Source organism: Parasteatoda tepidariorum, chromosome 7, assembly GCF_982258835.1.
Source record: "Parasteatoda tepidariorum strain Cologne lab strain chromosome 7, Ptep-v5.0, whole genome shotgun sequence".
Classification (NCBI taxonomy): Eukaryota; Metazoa; Arthropoda; class Arachnida; order Araneae; family Theridiidae; genus Parasteatoda; species Parasteatoda tepidariorum.
In genome coordinates this window covers 58698018-58725644 of record NC_141761.1, presented here as the reverse complement: position 1 = coordinate 58725644, position 27627 = coordinate 58698018, and the positions used below count along the sequence as shown (strand labels likewise).

The 27627-nt window shown below is 26.7% G+C and overlaps 1 protein-coding gene across 1 annotated transcript in view; it reads left to right on the top strand.

Annotated features, from left to right (window-relative positions):
• Positions 1–25548, top strand: part of LOC107453803 (kinesin-like protein KIF21A) — a 62271-nt gene extending 36723 nt beyond the window's left edge. The window contains exons 25-35 of the mRNA XM_016070760.4: positions 1291–1339; positions 6373–6430; positions 8408–8553; positions 9337–9444; positions 10540–10673; positions 13970–14150; positions 17205–17342; positions 18279–18399; positions 18494–18664; positions 22136–22335; positions 24580–25548. Coding sequence (XP_015926246.2) covers positions 1291–1339; positions 6373–6430; positions 8408–8553; positions 9337–9444; positions 10540–10673; positions 13970–14150; positions 17205–17342; positions 18279–18399; positions 18494–18664; positions 22136–22335; positions 24580–24646 — 1373 coding nt within the window. The 3' untranslated portion in view covers positions 24647–25548. The remainder of the gene's footprint in view (positions 1–1290; positions 1340–6372; positions 6431–8407; positions 8554–9336; positions 9445–10539; positions 10674–13969; positions 14151–17204; positions 17343–18278; positions 18400–18493; positions 18665–22135; positions 22336–24579) is intronic.
• The last annotated feature ends 2079 nt before the right edge of the window (positions 25549–27627 follow it).

The window sequence follows — 27627 nt, the reverse complement described above, 5'->3', positions numbered from 1 at the left end:
GGAAGAAAAAGCACCTCGTTTTCTCAAAGCATCAAAATTTAAACATTCCCATCTGAATTACTCTCTTCCTGATATGGTGGATTTTTCAACTCGTGATTTCTGACTTGCCATTCTTTTTACCCGTGCCTCGTTCCTTCAAACTTGTAATCTGTCTCAACAGGACTATAAAAATTAACAAAAAATTGCCAAAATATGACCCTCTTAAAATCCTTTAGAACTCTGTACTCTGCACAAATCTTGTTGTTTATGTTTAAAGTCCATCTGTACAGTCATCTGTTGACAATTTTTATTACTAATTTTTAAAATCTTACAACTTTTTTTATTGATATACCATTTATATCATTCTTTTTATTCTCAATCATTTGAAATTCTATGCCCTGAAGCTTGAATTATCAAGATAAAATGTCTTCTGATTTCTTTTTTCTGGGGGGGGGGGGGGATAATTTCATTTGCTTAGCTACAGCTTAGTTGTAACTGTAGACTTTGTCAGGAAGGTAAAAAATATGAGCTCTCTTTAAAAAGATATACTGTGTCATAGGAAATCATGAAATATTACAGTATATGCACTAAATTTATTTTAAATAAAAATGAATTGTAAGAGAAATCAAAAGTATGATAAAGAACTTACAATAAATTAATGAAGTTTTTATAAATAAGAGACACATTTTAATTTTCCTTAACTGTGAAACCAAAGTATAATGTTTTTTTTTCTGCATGACTAATGTTTTTTTTTTGCAGACAGCAAAATGTTTTTTTAAATCTTTATATTTTAAAAATGCATATCATTATATACTTTTAAAAACGGTATAATTTTAGATAAAGAAAATGTAGATATTTTTAGCTGATTTTAATCAGTGTCAAAAAATAATAAAATGAATTAATAGTTTTAATTATTTGGATGCCCTTTAATTTTATCTTTTATATGCATTAAGAGAAAAAGAAATGCAAGTTCAAATAATCTACGAATAGTAAAAAAAAAAATATAATTATCAGTACACAAAATACAATTTATTGTTTGACTCCATAATTTGTTATAGCTCTAAGAGTATCATCCTAGACTTAATAATTAAAATATTTAAACTTCAAGTAATGACAATCATCCAGTTGAAAAAATTTGTTGTTTTATAGGTAAATTCTGTCTTTGTTTTTGTTAGATGATTTAAGCGAAAAGAAATTTTTTTTTAATAATATTAGCATGTAAAGTGTAAATTCAATGAGAATAATAGTCATACAAAATTAAAACATCTGTTTTTATTTTAGTGTTTTAAACTCAATTTAAATATTTTTCAGATCCATCAGAAAATGATTCTGAATCTAGGTCCCCATCTCCTGTTGAGAGGTAAGATAATTTGATAAGTTTCATTATAAAAAATAAAATTGTGTAGAATATTTTTTAATTTGTTATCAATAAGTTTATCTGTTTAATAACTAAAAGAGTGTTTTTATTTCATTTATAATCTACTGGCATTGTTTATGAGTTAAATCTGTAACAAAAGTGTATATTTCATGTGGTTATTGACATTTATAATAGTTAATTTCATTTTTTTATTAATGCAACTGTAACTGTCACAAAATTTTCTGTTTCTATGAGTTCATTTATTTTTATGAAAATCATTTAATGAAAAAGTGTCATGAAAATTTTAGGTAAAATCTGTAAGTTTTTTTTTCTTTTTTTTTTTTTTTAAGAAAAGAAGTTATCTAGCAATAGTTTAGAAATTAAGTTATGATCAAATATAGTACTCTCACTCAAATATATAACAAGAAAATTTTCACAAGAAATTTTGCCCAAACTTCTAATGCTGTTATTATTATATATCTCTTTTAAACCTTGCACACAGTGTTTTGTTTTACCTTAAATAGTACAGTTAATTCAAATTAATTTTCTGTTTTGGGATTCACTAAACATTTTAATTTTCAAGTTGGATGATTAGATAATTTAGCCAGTAGCAAAAATTTATTTGCAGACATTTTGTAGCAACATTTGAATACAAATATTTCACTTTATATGTTAAGTTTTCACTTATTTAGAAAGATAAAAATTATCCAATACTACAGTACATTATAATATAACTGAGTTACAAAAAGGGAGTACTTTAAAAAATAAACTTAATTAAGTATTTTACATTATCAAATTTTTATGGTGATGAATTCTGGAATCTTAAGCTTATTATTTTTAACAAAGACAGTAACAAATCTTGTAGGATGGAGTTTTTTAGTTTGAAAATTATTAATACATCTATTTCATCTGATTTTAAAGTGGTCAACTCCATTTAACAATACAGTAAAAAAAGTCATTAGTGCTTCTCCATTTTTTGTGTTTTACTTGCTGCAATAACACTATTAAAATAATCAAAATTTTTAGTTTAAGTCAGTTTCAGGTACAATAATTGCCAAAAAAGACATAGAGAAAACCACATAGATTTGTGATCGATACAAAGTGGGATTATTCAAATGCAGAGTTAAAAAACACATAAATGCAAACCACATTGGTTTTAAATGGAGTCATAGCAAATAAATTGAATTTATTTTAGCCAAAAAATAATTATAACGAGGGATGAATATGCCCTGTTAATTATATTTTTTAATTTATTTTGCGAATCAGAATTCATTACCTCACTTATAGATGACGTCGTACTGTTTTTTGGTTATCAAAACTAGCCTTTAGTAAATTGTGTATTTTTCCTTTATATTATTAGTGCAGTATTAGATTTTGAATTTAAAGTCAGAGTAGACTCTTCTTTATACACATCTGGAGATTGATGAATTCATGTTTTATGTATGTTTGAAACCAATGTCAACTTATCAGTTGATAGATATAAGTTTTAAAGGATCATGAAGAAGCTTATGACTACATTGATATTTAGTTACATACAGGGTGCCCATACAGAGGCGGATACAAAAAATTTTCCTGGGGGGAGGGTCATAGACTCAGATCCCTCCACAATGAATTTTCTTTATAAAAAAATTTCTTTTTTAATATTTTTTTTTGGAAAAAAAAACTAGGGTTTTTAATGCTAGTCTTCTCATATATTTTTTTCATAATGAACAATAGAACAGTACATAAATAATTCAAGTATTCAAAATCTTTAAATAATAAATGTAATGTGTTTTTTAGAAACTTTGGCAAATCTGTCAATGATTTTTTCAACATCTAACACAATTTCTTGATTAATGTTTAATAATGCGAGTTCATTTAATCGTTCTTGGTTTTGAGTTGCTCTAAGCCTAGCTTTCTATAAAGACACTGAATTCTGCAAAAAATTCAATTGATAAATATTTATTGAGAGAGAATTTTTGTGTAAAAGAATTTACTCTATAAAGATATGCATAAAATAAGTTATCCAATTAAATATAGGAAATGATAATTTTATGAAAAGTAAGAAATTTATGATAGTTTCATAACATTCAGCCTTTTAAAGTTAGCAATATCTTCAAACTTGTTTGAATATTAAGCACATATACAGTGAATTCGCGATAACTCGAATCTGATGGGACTGACGAAAAACTTCGCCATATCGGAAGTTGGACTTACCGTTAGTTTCGGTTTTGGACTTTCAAAATATTGTCGGATTATTTAATTAATGCTTATTAATTGCAAATCTTCTAATTGCTTACAATATTTAAGATCATTTTTCTGACAAGCCATTTTCGATAAGACTGTTTGAATGATGACTGTTTATGATACCCTGGTCCATCGGCTGCAACTTTGCTGTTGTGTTTGGCGGGAGAAACTGCAAGTTTACTGCTTTCACAATAAGTAGATCACAATGCGCTGTGCATTTATCCATAAAGAGTATCACCTTTTTTTTTTTAGCGAAGAATTTCTGATCCAATTTTCTTACATAGTCTTCAAATAAAACTGATGTCATCCAAAACTTTTTGTTAGACTTGTAATCCAAAGGATATGTTTTTACATTTTTGAAACATCGGGGATTTCGGTATTTTCCAATAACAAGTAAGGGCAATTTCTCTGTCCAAGACGCATTTCCTCCAACTAGGACAGTCAAACTTTCCTTGCTCATTTTACCCCCTGAGCAGTTTTCATCCTTAAACATCATAGTCTCATTTGGAAGACATTTGAAAATTAAACCCATTTCATCAATATTGAAAACATCATTTTAACTGTATCCTTGAAGTAAATTTGGTAACGTTTCATTTAACCACTGTTCACATACTTCAAGAGGGACAGCTTTAGCTTCTCCATGAAGAGTGTGAAAGACATTGTGTGTGTGTTGCAAAGGAAGGGGCAAGATATCAGCTCCTAGATTTTTTTTTCTTGCTTTAAAAGATCCCAAAAAAATCGAGTTAAAGGGAGCAAAATTTGAGTAATAGAGAATAATTAACATGAAATTGAAGATAAAAGGGTCGGGACCTTATAAAAAAATCGAGTTATAGTAATATTCGAGTTATAGCGAATTGACTGTATTTCTGCAAATGACCATTCAAAAAAGGTTTGAAGACGCTGTCTCACAATATAGTTATGGTTTGTCGTTTTTTTCTTTTAATGTTGTTTAAAATTTCCGTGTGATCAGAAATTTTCTTATTTTTCTAAAAGCTCACAAAAAAGGAGAAATTAATTCAAAACTTTTTAGTCAAAGTAATTTTCTCAAAATTCCTGCATTTAGATTATTTTTTATTATATAATTTAAGTGAAATTCCTACTATTTTGTCACATTTATCTTATTTAAAATGTAAATGATTAAAAGTCTTCAAATTCAGGACATTTTAAACTTGTCATGAAATTAGCTCATTGGATGTAGAACTATCTTCATGAATATAGTTTATATTGAAGAAAATCTTCTAAATATAAGAAGGGCTTAGCTACACACTTTTCACCTACTTGTTTCTTATTATTGTTTCTAGATAGCACTTAACATATTCTTGGAATTTCCATTAAATACAATCCCGATGCACAGAAATAGCCCGTTTCCCTCCTGGGAATTGTAGTATATTTCACTAAGAACACTCTTAAAAAAGTATTATTTAAAAATTTAGTTTATCAATACATTGCCTTAGCCCCTTCATATCTTACTGGCCCTGTGCATGCGTAACACGAGGTTATTTCTATATATATTTATTTTATAATATTTTTCTTCTTGTTTAAAATGTTTGTACTTGTTTTTCTGTAAATATGGTTTGAATGAATGTATTTTATCTCATTTAATTTACTGATTTGACTATTATTAATTCTTAAGACTATTATTAATTATTCTTAAATGATTGTTTTTCTCTTTTTTTTCTTGCTCTTCAAATGGTACATCACCACTGGTAAACACATTAATTTTCTGCATCTTACTTTTTACTAACAATAGAAACTATACATTATTTACTTTAACGCTTTTGTTTCTTTACATTTCATTTCTCTTCCTACATAATTATAATGGAAGCTGATGTATGATTCTTTCATATTGACTTCTGAATCTTATATATTTCCTCTACTTATAATGGAATGGTTTACTTTCCTTCAAAGCTGAATGAATCAGCGGTCAGTTACCAATGCATGAATAGTGTTAGTTAGCAGAGCCGTCGCTGGACTTTGGCCGAGCTTAAAACAAAAGATTTCACAGTTCCTTTTAAATATTCTCTTTTAGCGCAGCACCTGTCACTTATTATTTTGAATTTTTGCATAATTTATCAAAATTGATTGTATGATTTTTTTTCAAATTATATTTATAGGAAGATAGAATTTAATTCTTTTTTCTGATTAAATTTATTATTATTATTATTAAATTTTGCATCTATTTTATCGATGAATCTGATTTTTTTAAAAATTTTTGATACTTTTAAACATCAAGTGTCTCTAGAAGTTAGGAGTTGGAATTTAAAGAGTCCTGCATCAATATACACGTTAAAATGTTTAAATACATTTAAACTTAAATTAAATGTATTTACATTTAAATTAAATATTTTTAAATTAAAATTTTAACAAAAAAATTTTTATTTTATGATTTTGCTTAAAATTATGTGGGGACTCCTGCCTTTAGGAACATTGGGTTCTAAGTAATTGCATCTATCCATATGATTTAAATAAAAAACAAAATTTTCAATATCAAAAATAAATGTACAAATCTAAATTTTTTAGTTACGTATTTAAAAAATATTTTTTTGTATATCTTTAACACATGGCCCCCAAAAGTTCAAGAAATGGAAGCCCCTGAACATATACCCTGCTCGTCCCATTGTTTCGACGGCTCTGATTATTAGGTTTCATTTCTTACTCCTCTATTTTCATACCATGCTACTTCCTTCAACCTAAAGGAATCATTATTTTTATTTGAACAATTATTTATATTTTGGATAATTTTTATTTAAAATGCATGAAGTTTTAAAAATGGCGTATCTCCCTTTCAAAATCATACCTCCTCATTGTAGTATGTCCAGCTTTTCTCGGGAATCAACCTTTATGTCCGAAAAACCACGGAGGAGAAAAGTGAGTACTAACTTAAATTAATCATTTGTTTTTCAGAATTTTTTAAATTTTGTATTTTTTTCTGTACGTTCATTCTAAAAGACAAATTTTTGGAGAAGAGGCACTAAAAAAATTTTTCTTTGATTCAATAATAACTTTTCACAGCTGTAAAAAATTGCTAGAAATCGATAAATTCTTGAAGCAAAAAAAAAATCAGAAAAAATTGAAGTTAATTTTGCCAATTTAATAGTTTTATAATTATAACTAGTAACCCTGCTTTTAATTATATATTATCGAATTGAAAATTAGTATCTTTACGTTACTATTTGAGGATACATGTTTTTTTTATATTCCAGATTTTTAGTTTTTCAGATATTTAAATGTACTTACTTCTTTAAGTTTTAATTGAGAAGGCCAAAAAAAATTGCTGCACTATTATCAATGCTAGTGATACCTATTAATTATAGTATTGGGTGCTACTGACATTTTTGTAATGGGTATTTTGTAATAAGTTCTTTACAGCTTCTAAAACAGAATAGTACTGTTCTTGTATATATTTTTACTATTCAAAAATATTCTTAGCAGGATCTCGAAGAGCCACAGCAGATTTGTTTGCACTAAAAGTAATTCATATTATTAAATCAGAAATTTTTAAAGGATCATATATTTTGTATTAACTATGCATTACATACATTTTGTAAACTTATTTTTATTGCTAATGTGCAGAATAATATACCTTTTACTTTATTCTTTTTTGCATATGTTATTTTTTTCTGGGTTATCTATTGAAGTTTTACCAATAATTTTGCCTGTTTCTATATCATTTTTAGAGGAAATAACTATATATCTCTAGAAATTTCCCTATAAATTTTGAAAGATTGAAAAAATTCTATTGTACTTACATTAATCAATTGCTACGCGGAAAATTAAAAGGGTTTTTTAAGGGGGAAAAGTAAATTCTTACTTTACATTTTAACTGCCATTGTAGACTATTTTTATTCATCGTTTTCGATTACAGTCAATATTTTAATATTCAGTTTTAATTTACCTTTTTTTAAATTAGCTGATAATGTGCTTAAAAGAGAAAATGACTTCATGAGGTTAGTGAGGACAGATTATTGTGGGTCTTTTTTAGATGCATCATTATAGGTTTTTCTGTGACAATAATATAGGTTACTCACCAACACATCATTTGTATAAGTATCATCATTTGTAGCTTTAAAAAAGTGTTTTATTTATCAGCTAATATTTTTACACCATAAGCATTTATTCACTAACCCTTGCTTACCGTGTTTACCACGGTGAAGCCTGTCATTCTAGTCCACATGTTGTACCAGCTATTAGCAAAATGTTAAACTCTATAAATTTTTGTACAGGTGGAAAATTTTTAGAAAAATTTATGTTTTGAAATATTTTAAGCTTTTTATCATGATACTGATCATCTATGGAATTTTATTTATTTTTACAGTTGTAAAATGAGTGCTTCCAAAATTCTATCAATTCTTCATTTAATATTGATTTATCTGATAACAACATAAAATGAAAAATAAATTAGATTTAATTAAAAAATCAACATATTTTACACTTAATAAATATTTTTTATCATTCGAAATGATGATGAACGTTCTATTATTTTTACAGTTGTAAAATTAGTACTTCCAAAATTCTATCAATGCTTTATTTAATATTGATTTATCTGATTACAATATAAAATGAAAAATAAATTTGATTTAATTAAGAAATCAATGTAATACACTTATCTCTACACTTATTTATTAAATATTTTTTATCATTCAAAATGAAGATAAATTTCAAAGTTTGATTAGAAAAAAGAAGAAAAAAAACATTAGATTTTACATGTTTAGAGTTACACTGTATGTAATCTTCATTATATTGTAAAATATTAATTTTTTTTTTCTAGTTTCTTCTAGATTTTGTAATTTGATTTATTTATTTATTTTAATGATTTTTTTATTTGTTCTTTTTTTTTAATTTAAGGCTAGGAATCAGCCAGTTACTACTGAGCAACTATTGTTCTCAACAGGAGATAATGAAACTTCTTCTAAAGTTCATGTCAGTGATATTAATGAATTGACTCAGGGGGATTTTCCTGTACATCTACATGAGTCTCCTACAAAAACAGAGTAATTACTTTTTCATAATTTAAATAGTATAGTAGTATGAAACTATTTCTACAAATAACAATTCACAATTATTCAATTGAATATATTTATATTATTTCCTAAATAATTTTTGCTGTTGAAAAATATAATCAGTTTTCATTTTAACCTTATGAGCATTACTGAAAGCTATTCCAAATTGAAAGATGTGACTTTCTTGTAACAAAAAGCCAGTTTTCTCAATGGGAAAGGCTTAGCAGGAATGTTCAGGATGACCACCCACCTGGAATTATCAGGGATTTTTTTTTATATTTGAAAGAACCTGGAAAAATCAGGGAATTTTAAAGAAAAGCTGGAAATTTTTTGATTTTTTTTTTTTTTTTTAAATTTTACTAATTTAAATTATTTTACCCTCCATTATACACACTTTTTTTAGGAAGTTTACATCCAAACAATTCATATATCTTTAACTTAACGATGCTTTGCTTACAACAAAATTTGCTCCATAATTATCCTGTTCAACTAGAATGCTTCATATAACTCTCCCATGGTTGCTAAATGAATGGAGAAACCTTTGACCTCTATGGAGGCTATGGGACTGTACAGTTTAGAAATGGCAAACATTGTGGAAGAAGGGGTTAGGATATTTGCTTTATAATTATCATTTATCAAAATTAGTGTGTTGAGTATTTCTTCCAATTTGATGTCAAATGTATTTTTGTCTGTTTTATCTGAAATACAAATTTTGTAACCATAACTTTTATATGAAACTTATAACTAAATATTAAATTTTTTTTTATTATCTAGTGAAAAATCTTTGTCATATGTTGTGCTCCCTGCTGCTAATAAATACCAGAATGGAAACACTAGTTTACAATCTACTGTGTCTTATGCTGATGAAATACCCTCAACATTGTAAGCATAAATATGTATATTTTCTTAAAGCTAAAAATTTTCTGTAAATTTGAACTCTTAAATTAAATTATTTGCACAAATTTGTAATTAGTAAAATGCTATTACATTTCGCTTTTTTTTAAATTTTTTATTTTTAACTGAGAATGATTTTTATTCTTCTGTTAAACCAACTTTGAAAAATACCTGCTGATTTATATGTCTTATTTTCTACTATTAACTTAATTTTTGCTCTTATCTAGTTTTTTTTAATTATTAGTTTAATGTATGTTATAATTAATGAAATTAATTACTGTTTTGGCAGAAATTCATGTACTTTTCTTTTTTCTATATTGTCTTCGTAAGACTTTTATAGTTGTGAATACTATAGCATTCATTGTTAATGTTATGCATTGAGACATAAATATTATTTCATTCATATCTATAAATTTTCTATAACTTGTTTATTGCTAAAAAGTTGTTTATCTTTTTATTAAATACATCAATTTGTACAGCTTATTGCAATTTCTCATAAATAGGCTGCTAATAATAATTTTAGTTACAGTTTTTTAATTAGAAATTTTAAAGAAAATAGAAAAACATTTGAGAAACATAGTCAAAAACGTACAGATGATGTTTTATTTAGTAGCCCGGAGGGTAAGAGTTATTTACATAAGTTATACAATAAGTGGAACGACATTTGTTCTCGCGCTCAAAACTGCAACACATGTGCAGAATAGTTATTCTTGTTAAACAATTTATATTTAACTAATTAAGATTCCTTTTTTTGCAATACGTTTGTTTGCAAAATGAAATTATTTACTATTAAAAAAAATGGCTGTAACTTACTAGCAAAAGTTGTTTTTGTTTATTTTTGACGATATCCAAGGATATTTTGTAATTAGCAAAAGTCTTATTGCAGAACCTTAGATATAATTCTGCTCCTTTGCAATGGAACTTCTAATAAGTTTATGTTAATTGTGGACAAAGGGGAAGTGTGAAACAAAAAATGATTGAAAATTTAAATTTGGAAAATGCAGATTGAAAAATTGGAATAACACATTGTAGTCTGTTGATTAGATAGATTTTTTAATCTAAAAATTTATTAATGCTTAACAGGGGATTTAAACCTATTATTGCAAACAATGGAAAACAAAGCTCCTATTTGGTTTGTTCACACATTGTGGAAGGACATGACCAAGCTGTTTTATGTGTGGAATGTACTGATGATGTTTTATTTAGTAGCTCTGAAGGTGAGAGTCATTTTTGAATTTAATAGTTGTTTACACTCATTATTAATGTTGTGTTAATTATATCAAATAATGTCAAATAATGTAACATAATGTATGTTACATTAAGTTCCAAAACCTGGTAAATTTCACATTTTAAATTTTCCTTCGAAATATTTACTTTTTAGCTCATTGCTCATATTACAACTTATGCAATATGAAAAGAGAAGTAATTATACTTTACTTTAACCTTTCAAAATAATTAAACATCAAATAACATTCAAGTATTAAAACAAAATAAAAATACATCAAAATAATTAAATAGAAGTGCAACTCAACTTACTTGCAAGAAACACATCCTCTGTAAAAACATACTGCAAGATTTAGTAAGACTTTATACAGAGGAGACTAAGGCTTTATTGCTAGAGGTACATAGGCATGTAGAAGTACATAGGCGTCAAGACCAAAGATTTTTCTGGTCTTGAGTGATATAAAACATTTACTTGTATTTTCAGACTTTTACAAACACACTGTAATTATGGTGACAGTCAAACAAATTGAAAATCTAAAATCCTGTAAATTAGTAAGATTTAACCTGAGAGGGCGCAGAAATTTAACATAAGTTTGTTTTTTAGTCTCAATTTTTTCTTTAATTATTTAAAATTGGGCTAAATCATTTGTAAATACAGTAAAAATGTGAAAAGGTCCTGCATTTCATTTAATTTTCCTCTTACATCTTTCAAAAACTTGTTCAATTTGAAAACTTTTTATTCTAGACTTGTCTACCTTTCATAAAGTACTGAACTATGTATTAATTCATTCTACAGTCTGTAAGCAAAATGTATTTTTTACTAGATATGTATTTTAAATCAAAATAGTTTTTTAAAATAAAAGGAAAAAAGGGTAGATTTATCTATTTTATTTTTAAATTTTTTTTCGTTTGATAGCAGAATTATCTTTACATTTATGAACTCAATGTTCCAAATTGAATAAAATATCACCATTGGTATGTAACTTGGCTATTAGAATGGTTATACAATTTTATGACTTTAGTTTCTTATTATTCCTCGTTGTTGGATGAATCACGTGGAAATTGTGCGTCAAGGAAATCAAAATGGCCCCTCATCCTATTTTTTAATACAAAAAGTGTCAGTTATACAACAGATGCATGGGGTTTAACTATATAGTAAAACATGTCTGTGTAAGTTGACCATTTGTGGTGCAAGGCTTAAATGGTCAACTTATTGGGGGATAAGTCCTAATTTTTTCTATAATTTCTTCGATCCTATATACTATATATATATACAGTACAGAACCTCTTATCCAGAAATCAGAAAGCCGGAACAAAATTCAATACCGCCATTTAAAAAAAAAAAAAATATTTCCTCAAAAGATTTCAGAATTTTTCTTTCTTTTTTAAAAGATGTTTACCATCATTTTAGAAATAATCATTACTTCCCTACACTGTCAAAAGAAGTAAGAGTTTTTTAAATGATTCTAAATATATATATATATATATTTTTTTTAGTTGAGTTTGACAATAAAAAGAAACGTCTTTTTGTAGCGATTTGGAAAACCGGAAAAATCAGATATCCGGAATAGCGATGGTCCCGATCGTTCCGGATAATCGGTTCTCTGTGTATATATATATATATATATATATATATATATATATATGTATATCATGTATTTTTCTCATGTTACCAATCAAAATAACAATAAATATACTCAAATTTTTTTAAAAATGACTTCAAATTATTATTTACCAAGTATATCATGTATCTTAAAAAATGTGGTTCATTACCTTAATAAATTTCAATTTTGTACATAAATTTAATATTGAATTGATTAAAGAGAAAGAAATGCATTTTTGTTAGAGATGCAGTATAGATATTTATTTTAAGCAATTTCTTATCAATAATTTCTTAAAATGTCACTACAAAAGAACATATATGCAATTAAACTAAACTTACTAGTATCAAAGCAAGAGGGGTCACCCATTGCTCCTTGCACTCACAAAGGCTCTGAACTGCTTATCAGTTACTTTGGGATTGTTTCACAATTTGAACTCTCTTTGCGGGGATCATTGGATACTTTTTAAAATGAAGTTCTAAGTCTATGCAATACATTACCTTTTATTTTTAAAGATTTATTTCAATTTATTTACATTGCGATTTTATGTATACAAACTATGAATTTCACTGCTTGGAGGCATAACATATTTTTTATTCATCCATAAATTAATTATGCCTTTATTCTAAAATAATCTCAAAATGAATAAATATCAGAGGAAAAGATAAGAAAATGAAGAACAAAATAATTTTTGCCAAATCTTTTATGATAAAATAAAGGTAATCTTTCACACCATAAATTTCTCGAAGAATCGTTAAAACTAAAGTATAGCTCTGAATTATTATAAAAACTGCATAAATTGATACATTCATTCAGTTTTTTTATTGCTATGAACTATTTGCTTCGTTTACTGTCACCTTTTCTTCTCAAATTATAGTTAAGTTAGTTTCAGCTTTTTGTTGTGAAGGAATTTTCTTTTCATTTAAGCATTCATGCTTATGTCTGCTCACTAGTTTTATTAGCTCTTTTTTACCATTAAACCCATTAAATACAAAGAAACAAGGAAATAAATAAAAAAAAGGAGAAAAAAGATTCTAAATATTAAAAAATTAATTTCTTTCTTTCTTTCCTTGTTTCTTATTATTTTTATATTTTATTATATTATAGATATTCATTTCAACACTTTAAAATTCATTTTTTTAGTATTTACTAGTTACAAACCTATTTATTACAAAAGCCCTTAATAGCTGTCCCGTATGATTAACTCATTTAGGCAAGCTTTTAATTCTTTTTTTTCCCCAACTCAGTAAATTCTAAGATGTAACATAATGGCATAGAATTTTTTTAATTTTTTTTAATCAACTCATATCGTTTTCAATAACTGTCTTAGATTAATTTAACTTATTTCAACAGTCAACTTACAAAATAGACACATGGTCAAATTACAAAGGTTTTGCTCTCTTTTCTCTGACCTTGAGTATTTGGTTTTAGAATTCTTAATCATTTCTGTTTGTTATTTTTTTAAAAATTTAATCAAGAAATTATTTAAGCTTATTTTAAATGTTCATGTTTTGTGGCTTACTCTGCCGTTTTTTTCTTGGTGGGCAAATTATTTGGGAGCAAATAGTATAAAATGTAGTCTAATTTTTTTTTTTCTTTTCAATGCTGTCACTATTTATTATCTTTCCAAAATGTAATATTTTTTTAAAAACTATGCTTCATTCTGGTATGTATGAATTTGTTTCTAGATGGCTACATTAGGATATGGGATTTAGCAATTAATGCAGAGATTCAAAATATGAATCATATCAGTGCAGTTAGAAAGGTATGTTACTGTGAATATACAAGAAGAGCCTTTACTGCTTCTGCATCATCAGTAAAAGTCTGGGATGTAAGACAGAATCCTGCATCTATTGTGCACACATTTTGGTAAGAAATTTTAAAACTTCCTTGGTTTTTTGTAATATGTAGTTTGCTTTTTTTTAATATCATAGATATTTTATGGGTTTCCTTTCCACTTTGATTTCTACAAAATTTTGATGTGATTAGCCATTCTAGTGTAAATATCAACGAGTGACTCCATGGTTTTGTTTCACAGCTATTTAGTTAAATTATTTAGCAAAAAATGTTTTGCAAACATGTTTCCTATGTCTGAATTAATTTAGTACCAATGTCAATGCATAAAAATAAAGTTATTTCTAATTGTCCCTTCATCATGGAATCACTTCAATCAATTGAGTAAGTTAAACTCCTATTTACTATTTCAAAAATATGATTTTGATGTATAAGTTTATCTCTTAATTTACGCTTGTTGAAAATGTAATTTTCATTTCTTAAATACAATAAGGTAAAAAAAAAATATGTGTATGTGTGCAAAATTTTCTTAATAAAATTTCACGAGATTGTTTTTGATTAAGAGTCATTTTATCTATCATTTTCTCAGAAAATAATGACTGGTGACTTTTGTGTAAGGGCAGGATGAGAGTTTTTGAGATGGATGTAAAACAAATAATATAACCATAGAATTGATGAACAGGGGTCTGTTTAGAAGGAATTTGGGTTCGTTAACGAACCCTTCACAAAATATTTTAACTTAAAAACGGACCCTTCACAAAATGACTTTTCTTTTAATTGGACTCTTCACAAATTTGTTCATCTTCATTATTGTTTTGTTAATTGAACCAGGGCAGAAAACAAGAAAGATGAATGTAAACGAATTAAGTCCTGTCGTCGGCAGTATAGGCTAAATCCCAAATATTTGTATGTTGCATCTGTAATTTAGAAGCAGCAATTAGTGTTTATTTTTGAAAAGTTAATTTTTTTATTATAATTTTACAGTGCTGAGCATAATCTTGTATCTATTTACAATTTAAAAACTCTTTGAAAAAGTTTTTTGCAATAACCGGACCAAATTCATAAAAGCAGGACCCTGGTTGAAAGAATGTGAGTAATTTTTTCGCAATTTCACAAAAACTGGACCGTTCACAAATTGTCTGGACAGACCCCTGATGAAGGTATTCGATGATATTATTGGTTGAACTTCTGTAGGAGGAGGGACATTAAATGAAAAAAAATTGTTTTCTTTCTAGATTACTGATCTGTGTAATGAATTTATTTGAATAACAAATTATTTCTACGACTGAAAAATTTTATTCCTGACCATTTTGAGTTGATATTTTCTTTATGTTCTTCAGCAAGATAAAATTTTTCTCGAGCATCAAAAAATATTTTCTAATACAATAGCAAAGTTTTAAATGGCTAACGTGGCAAAATAATTTTACATATATTCTTATAAAATCAAATATGCAAAAAATTTTATTAACTTTTCCTTTATCCAATATTTCATTTCTTATATAATTGATATTCTTCGACTTCAGTTAGCTTACACATTTAGCTGACATCTTTTCTGAATGAAATGAATTAAATTTATTCATGCAGAGTGCCCCCTGATGAAGTCCTGTATTGCATTTATGTTTCCTTCATAATTCTTTTATTTCGTTTTTTAAAATTTTTAATATTCCTATTGAAGTTTAACTTTATTATTTTTAAATCTATTTAAATTTGTCATTATGAAGTACAATTGGCACCATTTCAGTGAGCATAATAAATTTGTGTGAACCATATTAAAATAAAAATGAAGACATTTTAAATTTTATTACACAATACTATGGTTTCACTTGAAAGAAAACAATAAGGTTTCAAAACAGTTTCACAATAGTATGATTCAAAGTTTAAACATACTGGTTGAAAATAAATTATTTTAAGAGTGCAGGCTTAAAAGAAATCCGATTGTTTTTTTGAAATTATTGTATATTCCTTTTCCTCTCTTATTATAAAACATATTATAAAAAGGAAGTTTTTCCAAGAAGAAAAAGTTAGGGAACCACCGGTTTAGACAAGAGTAATCTTCAACAAATCCACAAATTTTATTTTCACAATTTTATTATTTTATATTCAAATTTTATCCACAAAGTAACAGTCTACTATATTCTAATAAGTACTACCTGATGTTCAAATAAATCTTATATTAATATAATATTTTAAAACAAACATCATTGCTTGCTAGGATCAAAATTAATGCTGGTTCAAATTCACCATAGAATAATTATTAGTGGTCTACAGGACCAGTAATTCTGTAAAGGTATAGTAGGCAAAGCTGCCAACTACACTTTTTGCAAATTATTTTATAAAATGATTGCAAATTAAAATCTGAAGCTTTCAGATTTCTTGGTAGCTTTGCAAACCTTTTTAAAACATCACACAAAAGTTGGAACGAAGTTGTGTTTTTTATTAAATTTTGAATAATTTAATGGTAGTGGTGGAGAAAATTACTTTAAATCAAAATTTTGAAACGATAAATCATATATTGAGACATAAACTTAGCAACCATTTCAATACATTTTCCGAAAAAACATAGAAATTTAGCAGCCCCGGGTAGGCTGTTATGGTTTTTTAATTTCCTATTCTACTCTTTTTTCTTCTTTTTCTCTCTCTACGGAATAGCATATTTCATCACTATTAAAAGCATTAAACATTTTCTTGATTACAATTTTCCCTTAATTTACTTTATTAACTTTAAAAATAAAATCTGAGAGGCATGTAAAGGGATCAGAAGAAATGCATTGACAAACTAGTAAAATCTTTTAGTTACTGGTCTTTTTACCTGTAACTCAATTTTTAAATTTTTACCCCTGAATTGGTGCTTTTATTCTAAGTTGCCAACCTACAATTGCTATTTATTTTAACTTACTTTTGAATTAACTATGAGATAAATAAATATTAAAAAGAAAATTATCCTAACAGCATGAGTACCAGATTATTTTACCTCTCCCAGTATTCAATAGTATGAATGGTTTGAATTTAAGTTAAATAAAAAAAAAATATTCTGTGATTTCTTTTCTTCTTTTTTTGTGCAATAATTATATTAAAAATTGCATAGCTTTGACTCATTGCGATTTTTATTTAATGCTGTTTTACTTTTAGGGCATCTGGTAAGCTTGAACGACTGAAAGATGCAACTCTAGGTCTTGATGATGAAATAAATGATATATCTTTAAACCAGTATGGTACTCTCCTTTACGCAGCTTCTACACGATCGGTTCAAATATTTGATTTGAGGATGTAAGTAGAATTCTTTTATTTCTGAATAGAAATTTTGATTTGTTCCTTCTGAAAAAATTTTCTACAATAGACTGAGAAATTAAGTTTTTTTTTCCACATTTCATTCCTTTAAAAGAATAACTACTTGTAAGAAAAGCCTGAGCAGCTATTGTGTACATTTTATGTGTCATTATTAATCATATAGTTCGTTTACTAAAAATTGAAATGAGAATATTATATCTGTTGTAACTTTGATGAGTAAAAAACAAACCTCTTAATGATCTACAGAGAAAATATTCTTTGAAGACCATTATCTGTTTAAAAAAAAAACATTATTTCAGATTTAGGCTTAAAAAAACATGTGTACATAATAATTATGACATTTAATGACTGAATAATTTATGCAATTTTTTAACTTTGCTTTAACTTTTATTAATTTTATACAACAATAAATTATTTTCCATTTTACCCTATTTTTTAGCCATGAATATTAATCAGCCTTTAAAAATACATTCATCTTCTTTCGTATTTCATTCATATAAGTTTTTTTCAAGAGAAGGAAGTTTATGTCTTACTAATTGTGCTAATAAACATTAAGGGAAAGGATCACCTTAAACGGAATTTATTCCTCTTTCTTTAAAATCTTATTAAGGATAATTTTTATGAATTAATTCTCACATATGCCATGTTCTGCAATATTTTTTTTTTAAGTTATAGGTATTTATGCTTTTTTAATGCTCCCTCTAAAAATTATTTATTAGTTATTTATATAATAATTATTTTTTAGCGTTTGATTTAATCACTGGATAATCTTAAAAATAAGAACTTAGCTGGGAATCATGTTTACTCTTGATAATTTTCTCACTATTTCACTGTACTCTAATTTGTAACTTCATTTATCTTTTAATGTGTTACAAGTGCTGTTTGTAATATCAGCTAAGTAATTTCTCACTCTAGGTTGCAATGTATAGGAGCCTTGGATGTTGGTTATAAGTCCAATGTGCTGTGCCTAGCTGTTAACGATATGGAGTTTCAGAAAAATAGAATAGTATGTGGTACTGGCGACAAAGCTCTTAAAGTATGCATTTATAACTACAAAACTCATTTCTGTAAACACCTTTTTAAAGTGCTTCCTATTAATTAAGTTTTACAATGTGTTTTTATTAATATAGGTATTTGAAGCAAGGGAAGATGATTTCGGCATTCATAAGCCAAAATACAGTCTTTCGCCTTTTCATGAAGATGCAATCCAAGCTCTTGCCCTTTATGATAATACTTTATTGTCTGCTTCGAGAGATAAGTCTATAAGAAAGTGGAACTTGGATACTAAACAAGCAGAATATGTAAGGATAAGAAGATTGTATTCTTTTTTTGATTTGTTCTAAATAATATTGTTCTTGTATATTTATTTGTTATAAAATGTTTTGTTTGTTTTTTAGAAATATGTAAAGTATACACGAGAAGAATGTTTAAAAACCAAATCTGTGTTTACATTAATCTATAATGGCAAGTTTAAATCCAGATGTTCCCATCTAGGAGCATTTGAATAATTATTTTTGAACACTTTAACATTATAACACTTTATAAAAATGTTTAAAAGGGCAAATGCGTTTTAAAGCAAATAAGTCATGGGAAGTTTTAAATGAGTCGTTCTTACCAAAATATATCTTTTTTCTGATACCTCTTTGAAGAGAAGGGGTTCAATATGTGTTACTGAGATACAGTAGACACTTCTTTAATTGGGATTATCAGAGTTACAGATTATTATTATTATGTTAGACATCTTTTTGTTATAATTAAATTATATATGTAATATTTATATTAAATTATTGTATTGTATAAAATTTGCATAAATTCAATCATTAGAGATCCAAAAAGATACATTTATTAACCATCCCAATTAATTGAGTATATAATGGGAATAAATCATTTTTTATCCTTTCTGTTATAAAATTTCCACTTAATAATATTCTGTGTGAAGCATTTTGGGTGGTGTAAAATGTTATGACGCCTGGAAAAGAAGCTCTCTGTAGATCTTAGAATCCGGTGGATCAACTGCCTAGAAACAGATTTAAAAATTCTCAAAGCTATGAACTGGAAGACTCAACCCAAGAAGATTGCAGCTTGGAACTTGATTCTGAGTAAGGTCGTGGCCCACCCTGGACTGATGCATCATTGAAGAAGAATATTTTCCTATAGAATTCTTTAGAAACTAGTTAACTTCTATGTATTTAAATGTGTGAAACCCATGTTATGGCTTGTCAAGTATGTTAAAATTATTTTTCTGCTTGAGATCAGAAGATCTTATGCCTTGTGTTGCCAATACAAACATGAAAAACCAAAAGAAATATCCCTAGTGTCAATATCTTTCAATATAAGCACACAGAGGAATGTTCTCCATTCATGAACTATTCTCACTCAGGAATCAAAACTAACTGACTCCACAAAGAATAGTTTGACAGGGTATCCGCACACCTGGAAAGTCATGAATTTCGGTATTGAACAAAATTAGTCATGATTTTACTATTTTTTTTAAAAAAATCATGGAAAGTCATGAATTTAGGTCGCCAAATTGGTCTAATTTTTAAAATGGAATCCCCCGCAATGTCATGGTGTTCCAAATATCTGAATTTCTAACAAAATCCCCACTCACAGTCATATTTTATTAAAATATAAAATGTTTTTATCATGTTTTTTCAAAAAATGAAAGAAAAAACATCATTTCTAGAACAAATTATCTTTTAAACTTCTGTGATTTCAAAATGTTTGTTTATTTTATCAATTTAAAATTCTAACTAAAGCAATGCATTTTTTGTATTCCGAAATGAGAACAGAAAAATCTGGAGTATTTCTTTCCTTTCTGATGAACGAGGAAAGTATCTTTAGAATATAATTCTGCAGAAGAAAAAATTATTTGCTTTTTTTTTCCAGCTATTTTATTGCTTCAACTCTTTCTTTACTCTGTTTTTTAAATTTCAAATCTATAAATATGAAGATGCAGAATATAACAGTTTTGGTTACACCTATCATTTCAATGAATGTTACTATAATGCTCTTCAAATTTATTGTTCTGTTTTTGTCGGGGGGAATTAGTAACTTTGTTAAGTCAGGAAAAGTTCTTGGAATTAGTCATGAATTTGAAAATCTAAAATGTAGCAGATACCCTGTTTGATTTCAGTTAAATATTTACATTGAGTTTTTTGGGGGAGGGGATTATCTGGATGTAATATTTGAAGCTCTTATAAACACCAGAATTCTTTCAAAATATCAGAAAGTGTACTTCAGTCAGGGTGGCCACCCACCTGGAATTATCAGGGAATTTTTTTATACTGGAAAAAACCTGGAAAAGTCAGGGAAATTTGGATAAAAACCTGGAAAAATCAGGGAATTTCAAAGAAAAACTAGAATTTTTCTTTTAATTTAAATTATGTTACCATCCGTTATATCCACTTTTATTTAGACGTAAATTTATCATAGAGAAGTTTAAATATCATCAACTAAGCAATACTTTTCTAGCATTAAAATTCTCTTTATTATTACCCAGTTAAACTAGAATGCCATTTCAAACTCTTTTATGTTGGGAAATGAATGGAGAAATCTTTGACCTCATTGGAGGTTATGGGACTATGTAGTATAAGAAAGGCAAAAATGTGGAAGAAAGGATTAGGATATTTGCTTCTGTTCATAAAAGTAAAGTTTTTTTTTAAGTCTTCTTTTATTCTGTGGGCTGAATTAATTAATTGTTGAAGTTTGTTCCTCTGCTTGGGGGGTATTTTTTTCTTTTAACAAAATTATTCAAAATGTTTTAGTATTTTTAACTTTATAAAATTCTCAAAAAAATAATTGGTTAAAATTTAGAGATTTTATCTTGCATTCTTTTTCTGAAAGCTTTTGTCCAATGAATTATTTTTCTCAGCAAAGTTTTGTTTTGTAAGATAATTTTTCTAAGAAATTAATGTTCATTTTTTTTCCTACAACATGGAATTGCCCAGGTGTAAAAACAAAACCAATTAACTTATCTAAGCTAGGAAACCATGTTAAATTGGAATTCTTAATGCATTCTAATTTCCATTAAGAAACGGAAAAAAAGGAATAAAAGTTAAAGAATTGTATCTAGTTTTTTTTCTCTATAGAATATGCAACAAGAAATTGATAATTTTTCGTTTACAAATACTGAATATGACTTAAAACAATAGTGCTAATTTGAAACAAACAATATTATTTAAACATTTGACTTATGATATTGGTTTAAAGAAAATTATTTCAATGAATTATATAAAGAGCACTGTTTGTTTAAAATACAGTATAAAATGGCTCTATAAATAAATATAAGAATTTATTGGTTTCTAATCAACTGGAATTATTTTCTTTCGCTTAATAAAAATATATTAAACAGTACTTATCCAGGGTTGTTTTGGATCATTGCTATTTGGTACATTTTGTGCAAAAACTATTTAACACTTATAAAAAATTTTATTCATTAAAAGCGTTATTTTCTGCAAGCTAAACATATTGTTTCCTCCACATCTATTCAAGATGATATATTTAAAAAATAAAATTTTAAATGAAATACTACACTATATTGACTAATACACTAATATTGACACTTTTCATGAACCTATACTGCACTTTAGCAGGGGGGGGGAGAAACACGCTGACCTGGAAATTTTAAGAATTTTACTGGAAAACCTGGAAAAATCAGGGAAATTTGAAACCTGCTTTGAGTGGCCACCCTGTTCAGTAAACACAATGTGTATCAATTCTTGTTTATTGTTATATTTTGTGTGCTATTCTGTATTTTTATTTATTTTCAGGTTGTGCAAAATGCACATAACGACTGCATTTGTGCTGTAAATGTATTGCAAGATCGTAATGAATTTGTCACTGGTTGCAAATCTGGTTTCCTTAAGCTGTGGTCGACTGGCTCTTTCAGGAAATTTGAAGAAATCAGAGGTCATCAGTCATCTATTAATAGCATATCTTCTAATAGCTCACTTGTTTTTACTGCATCCAAGTAAGATTTATTAAATGCTATTCATTTTCTATTTCAGTACTTAGCTTAGGTTAATCATCATATAAATAGGAAGGTTAGCATTGCGCTGGGAGGTGAAAAACATCACAATAAACACAAATGGACTGATTCATAAAGTAGATGATCATTTTGGTTGTTATACTTGGTGTATTGTCCTCTCAGAAAAAATTTTCCGTTCTGGCCTTTTTTGCAACCTGCACCCATGGAGGCCGACAAAAAATTGCAGAAGAAAACAAATATTTTTTAACAAATTCATAGGCCAGAAAATCAAGCAATAAGCTTATGACTTGCGTCAATTACTTTGGTTGTTATTTGCAATAACTAAAATTATGTAAATCTAGCTTAAATATTTTTGGAGATAAAAGCATTTTTATTAAAAACTTATTTTTTTCTTTCTCTTTTTTTTACTATAACTTTAAAAATAGTAAAATTAAACAAAATTTTTAGAGCAATTTAAAATTACGAAATTATTGTTTTAAAATTTGTTTAAAAAAATGCGCTAGGTATGAGTAGTATTTAAAATAATTCTTTAGTATTGCGTATGTGAGGAAAAAATTTAAAATTATTGTTCCATAATTTTATTGTGAATTGACTTGGGCAAATAATGGAAAAATTTGATTTAAATATCTAAAAAACATAAAGTTTCAAATAATTTTAATTAGTTCATGTACTTAAAAAAAAAACAATAAGGGTTTTTGATCTTGCTGTGTAGTTATTATAAAGTAGTGTAATTTGCAATACTACATACTAAAATTTGTGGAAAACTAGCACAAACAACAACTAATGTCTTATAAATAGTTTATAGAGAATAATATTTCAGTGTATTTTAAAAATTGAAATTAGTTTTGAAGAGGGTTATAAGCTTTTTTATGTAAGCTGTATATTTTTTCAAAATTCATTTTTATCGGAAGGCGGTACATTGGCCATTCAAGGGTCGCATTTAGCCTTTAAATCACAGGTTGTGCACCTAAATAATAAATAATACACCTTGTTTTAAATGAAATTTTCATTTAAAAAGCTGAGGAACTTCTTGAATATTTTCATACTTTTTCTTAAATTTTATATTATAAATTTATAAAAATATTGTTTTCTTATTTTTAATTGTTAAATAAAATATCACAGTGAGTTTTCAAACAAACTTCTAAGAATCACGATAAATTTAAAGTTTTGCTGTTAAAACAGCAAACTTGATTAAAACAATATGCTTTTCAATATCTTGGTGCTTAAAAAAATTTTATGCTTCGAATTAACTCTTTTCATTAAAGCCAACGTGAAATGCAATTTTAAATTTCAGTTTAGAACAGTAAATACTTTTTATTCAAAATTTGATAGACAAAATATGAACGAATTGCAGTATTTTTTTATTTTTAAAAGAAAAATGACTTTGAAAGGTAAGATTTTGTTTCATATTAGCCCTAAAGTGAAAATTTAAGATTTTTGTTTATTAATTCTGATTCATGGAAGGTTTACAGTTTTGTTTTATATTAGCTTTGATTCAGGGAGAAATTTTGATTTTCGTTTTTTGTTGTTGTTTCTTTTCTTTAGAAATCATTGTTTTAAGTCGAAAATATTTATTGTAATTTATAAAGTCTTAAGGAGGACTTTTGACATTGAAGGTTTTATTTAGAGCTGATTGTACGTAAATTATAATTCCTTTGATGCTTAAGATGATGCTTTGATGTAAAAAAAAACTATTTAGTGTGATTAAAAAAAGTGACATGAAATTTATAAAATATGATTTTCCACTAGCTGTATGCAAAATGATTTGCTGTTTAACTAACATATTTTAACTACAGCCATTTATTTTTAAATGAAAAGTACTTTTGAAACTTATTAAATACGTTGTTTCAGTATTTAAATTTTTTAAAAAGACTAGAGTAATGTTATTATGTTTCCTGATCTAAATTAATTTATCTAATCTACAATTGGGTTTTTATCTTTGCAAAATGGTGTTGTACAAAAATAACTGCGATTTTGTTTATGCAGTGATTAGTTTGCAATAATTATATAATAATTTTAACCAGTTAGAAATATTAAGTATTTTGGTTATATTGTTTTTAAATAATATTAAGCATTAGTAGTACATTTATCAGTGTTAGTAACATTTATTAGTAAAAAGAAAACTTGATTTGAATTTTAAAAAAGATCTGAGTATTATTATTTTATTTAGTATTATTTTTTTAATCAGAATTTAACCTTGTCATTAACCCTATATGTTGATTTTAGTGATTGCAAAATTGGAGTTTGGAAGCTGAGAGATGCTGGAACTCAAGGATTTCAAATGTTGAGCTGAAATTTGTTGTAAAAAATTTTCCATTATTTTGTCACTATTGTTCTAAGAGTGTGCCTTATACTAAACAGAACTAGTATTAATAGCACGAAAGTTAACTATTTGACAGTATGTATATTTTCTTGTACATCACATCGACCGGTTCATTTTTTGTTATATTTAAGTTTTTGTACATTTTCCTTTATTAAATAGTTTATTATTTTTAAAAAATTACTATGCCAGAATTAGATTGCAATGCACAGCTTTTAGTCTTTCATTTTTATCTGTCATAGGAATTCAAAAAAGAGCTTCTTTTCTCTTATGTATAATCATAGAAAACAATGTTTAAAAAAAAAATAGCATTTGTGTACCCATCTTGGAGCTAGTAATCCATTTAAAGTTTCACTATTGTGAAAAGTTTTTATAAACAATTTTTTTAATAATTTGATACATCATACATATTTTGATTAAAAATAAAACTTTTTTATGTAATGTGACTTAACACATGGTGCTCAATTATTTATATACGCATTTTTATAAATGTGTTTTTTAACTATTGTAATTAGTGTGCCTTAAAATTTCGATAAGCATTTTATAAAAAAAAATGTATTTAATTTAGTATATTGTAACAGTATTTAATACAACTATTTTTAATTCTTTAACTAAATATTAAAATAAATAATTCTTTTGAAATAACTACTAGAACTAATAAATAGTGTATTCCTGTGTTGTTTAATATTATGTTGTTGAGCATTTTTTTTTTTTTCATTTCATGTTAAAAAAATTTTAATATGTTTTAGTATTCTAAAACAGTCATGTATTTAATGCAGCTATTTTTAATTCTCTGTTAACTAAATAATTATTATATTGTAGTAACAAATATTACCAGAGCTAATAAACAGTGTACATTCCTGTGCTGTTTGACTGTATGATTTGACATTTTTACTTTTTCTTTGAGTAACCAAAATTTGATAAAATCAAACCTTGTTAATGCAAAATTTCCCAATGTGGAATAGCATTTTACATGAAATACCTTGAGTTAACAATCAATATTGTATTTTAACACGAGGTTTTTAAGCTGATTATTGCAGAACGCAAAAGGCATATAGACCTGTAAACACAGATAAGGACCTAAGTGGAGTTTCAATTATTTATGTTGAGGAATATTATTCTATTTTCTCCCTTTCTAAGAGATTGAATTTGGAATCAAGCAGTGGATAGTTATTTTTCTAAATTAAAATTTATACATCTATGTATTAAATTTAAAACAAGGAAACAATGTTAGTAATAGTTCAAGGCATTAAGTCCTTTCATAACTAAGTGCCATTTCACTAAGTATCATTAATCTGTATTTTTTTTTTTCTTCTTTTAAACCAACACAAAATTATCCCACCTAAATTTGAATATACAGTTGAACCTTGTATGACGAAAGGTAGTAAAATCTATTTCGTAGTATCATATAACAGAAAACAGCCCTGTTATATTTCCCTCTGTTCATCCCAAACATCTGAGTCACTACAGTCAGGTTGTTCCCTTTCATTCAGCAATTTTGGGAGAGAAAGAAGAGCATCATCTAACAAATGAGTGATTCATGTTTCAGGGTGCGTAGCCAAATTATTCAACAAAAAATATTTTTAAGCACTTTAAAAAAAATATCACAACTAGGCAGGGTTGGAAAGTGTTTGACAATTGATGGTTTAATTGTCATTTCAAAAAAGAACCTTTTGTTGTTTTAGACAATTGTCAAAAATCATGAAATTTAGAATCATGTAAAACGAATGGCGTTCTCATACGCTAGGGACTGACAATTAGCCGAAATAGATTGGGGTTAAATTAATTGTGAAAATGTTGAATAGAACAATGTGAACTGTGTCTTTTTTCATAACTCCTAGCGAAAATTAACATGGTAAGGAAAAAATCTCATTTTGAAAAGGGGAAAATTAAGCACTTTTTAAAAACTCTCAATGAAAAAAGCACCTTTAAGGGCTTTTAAAAAACGAAAATAAGCACCTTTAAGCACTTTTTAAAAACGCTATGCACCCTGCTTTTTGTACTTAAACAAGTAATGAATGAAAGCTTCAGAAACGTTAAAATTAGCAGAAAAGTGAACTAGACAATCATTTTTTGACAAAACCATACCTGCCAACATTGGAGAAATAAAATAACAAAGATTTTACTAGCGACATCATACATAATCATTTCAGTTCAAAAGAGAAATTTGAAATAATATATGCTTTTACATTTAGCGAAGTAAAAAATTTGTATATAAATCTTAATCTAAACAATATTTTTTTAAACCATTATTTATAATAACCAACAACTCAATATACTGCAGTGCTGGCTATAGCACTAACTGTTGAGGAATAAGAGAAGTATTTTTGCCATCAGTGGATATTTTATCGCCATGTTTTTAAAAAAATTTTAATTTCAACAAATACGAAGAATATACGGGTAAACAGAAGACTTGGCAGGTATGCAAAACTTCAATAGATAACAAATTTTAGAATTCCAAGTTTTTAATGTGTATAAACTGTACTTCAGTAAAATTTTTACAAAAGTAAGAAAAGTTTAATTTTTTTAAAGCTTAAAATATTTTTAAAATATATCTCATGATAAAACTTATTACAATCTGATTCAGATAAGTTCACAAAAGCATTGGATGCTCTTTTTGTTACAGCACTATATATTAGTATTTTTATTGATTTTTAAATAGTATTAAAGTAAATAGAAAACAATTTTAATCCAATAGATTTTACAATATTACTGTATCTTGTAGTATTATAGATATTTTTCGAGGTATTTATAATTTTTGAAAATTTTACAAGAAAGGATTTTTGAACCGATGTTGAATCGCCTCAAAATTTCACCTTTTTAATTTTCTTATTTTAACTTCCTGCTATGATAAAGTTAAACAGCTTTAATATTTCTGATAATATTCTCTAATTTTTCATGTGCTTGTATAATTGGAAAAGAAAAAAAAAATTTCAACTGAAAAGGCATATTGT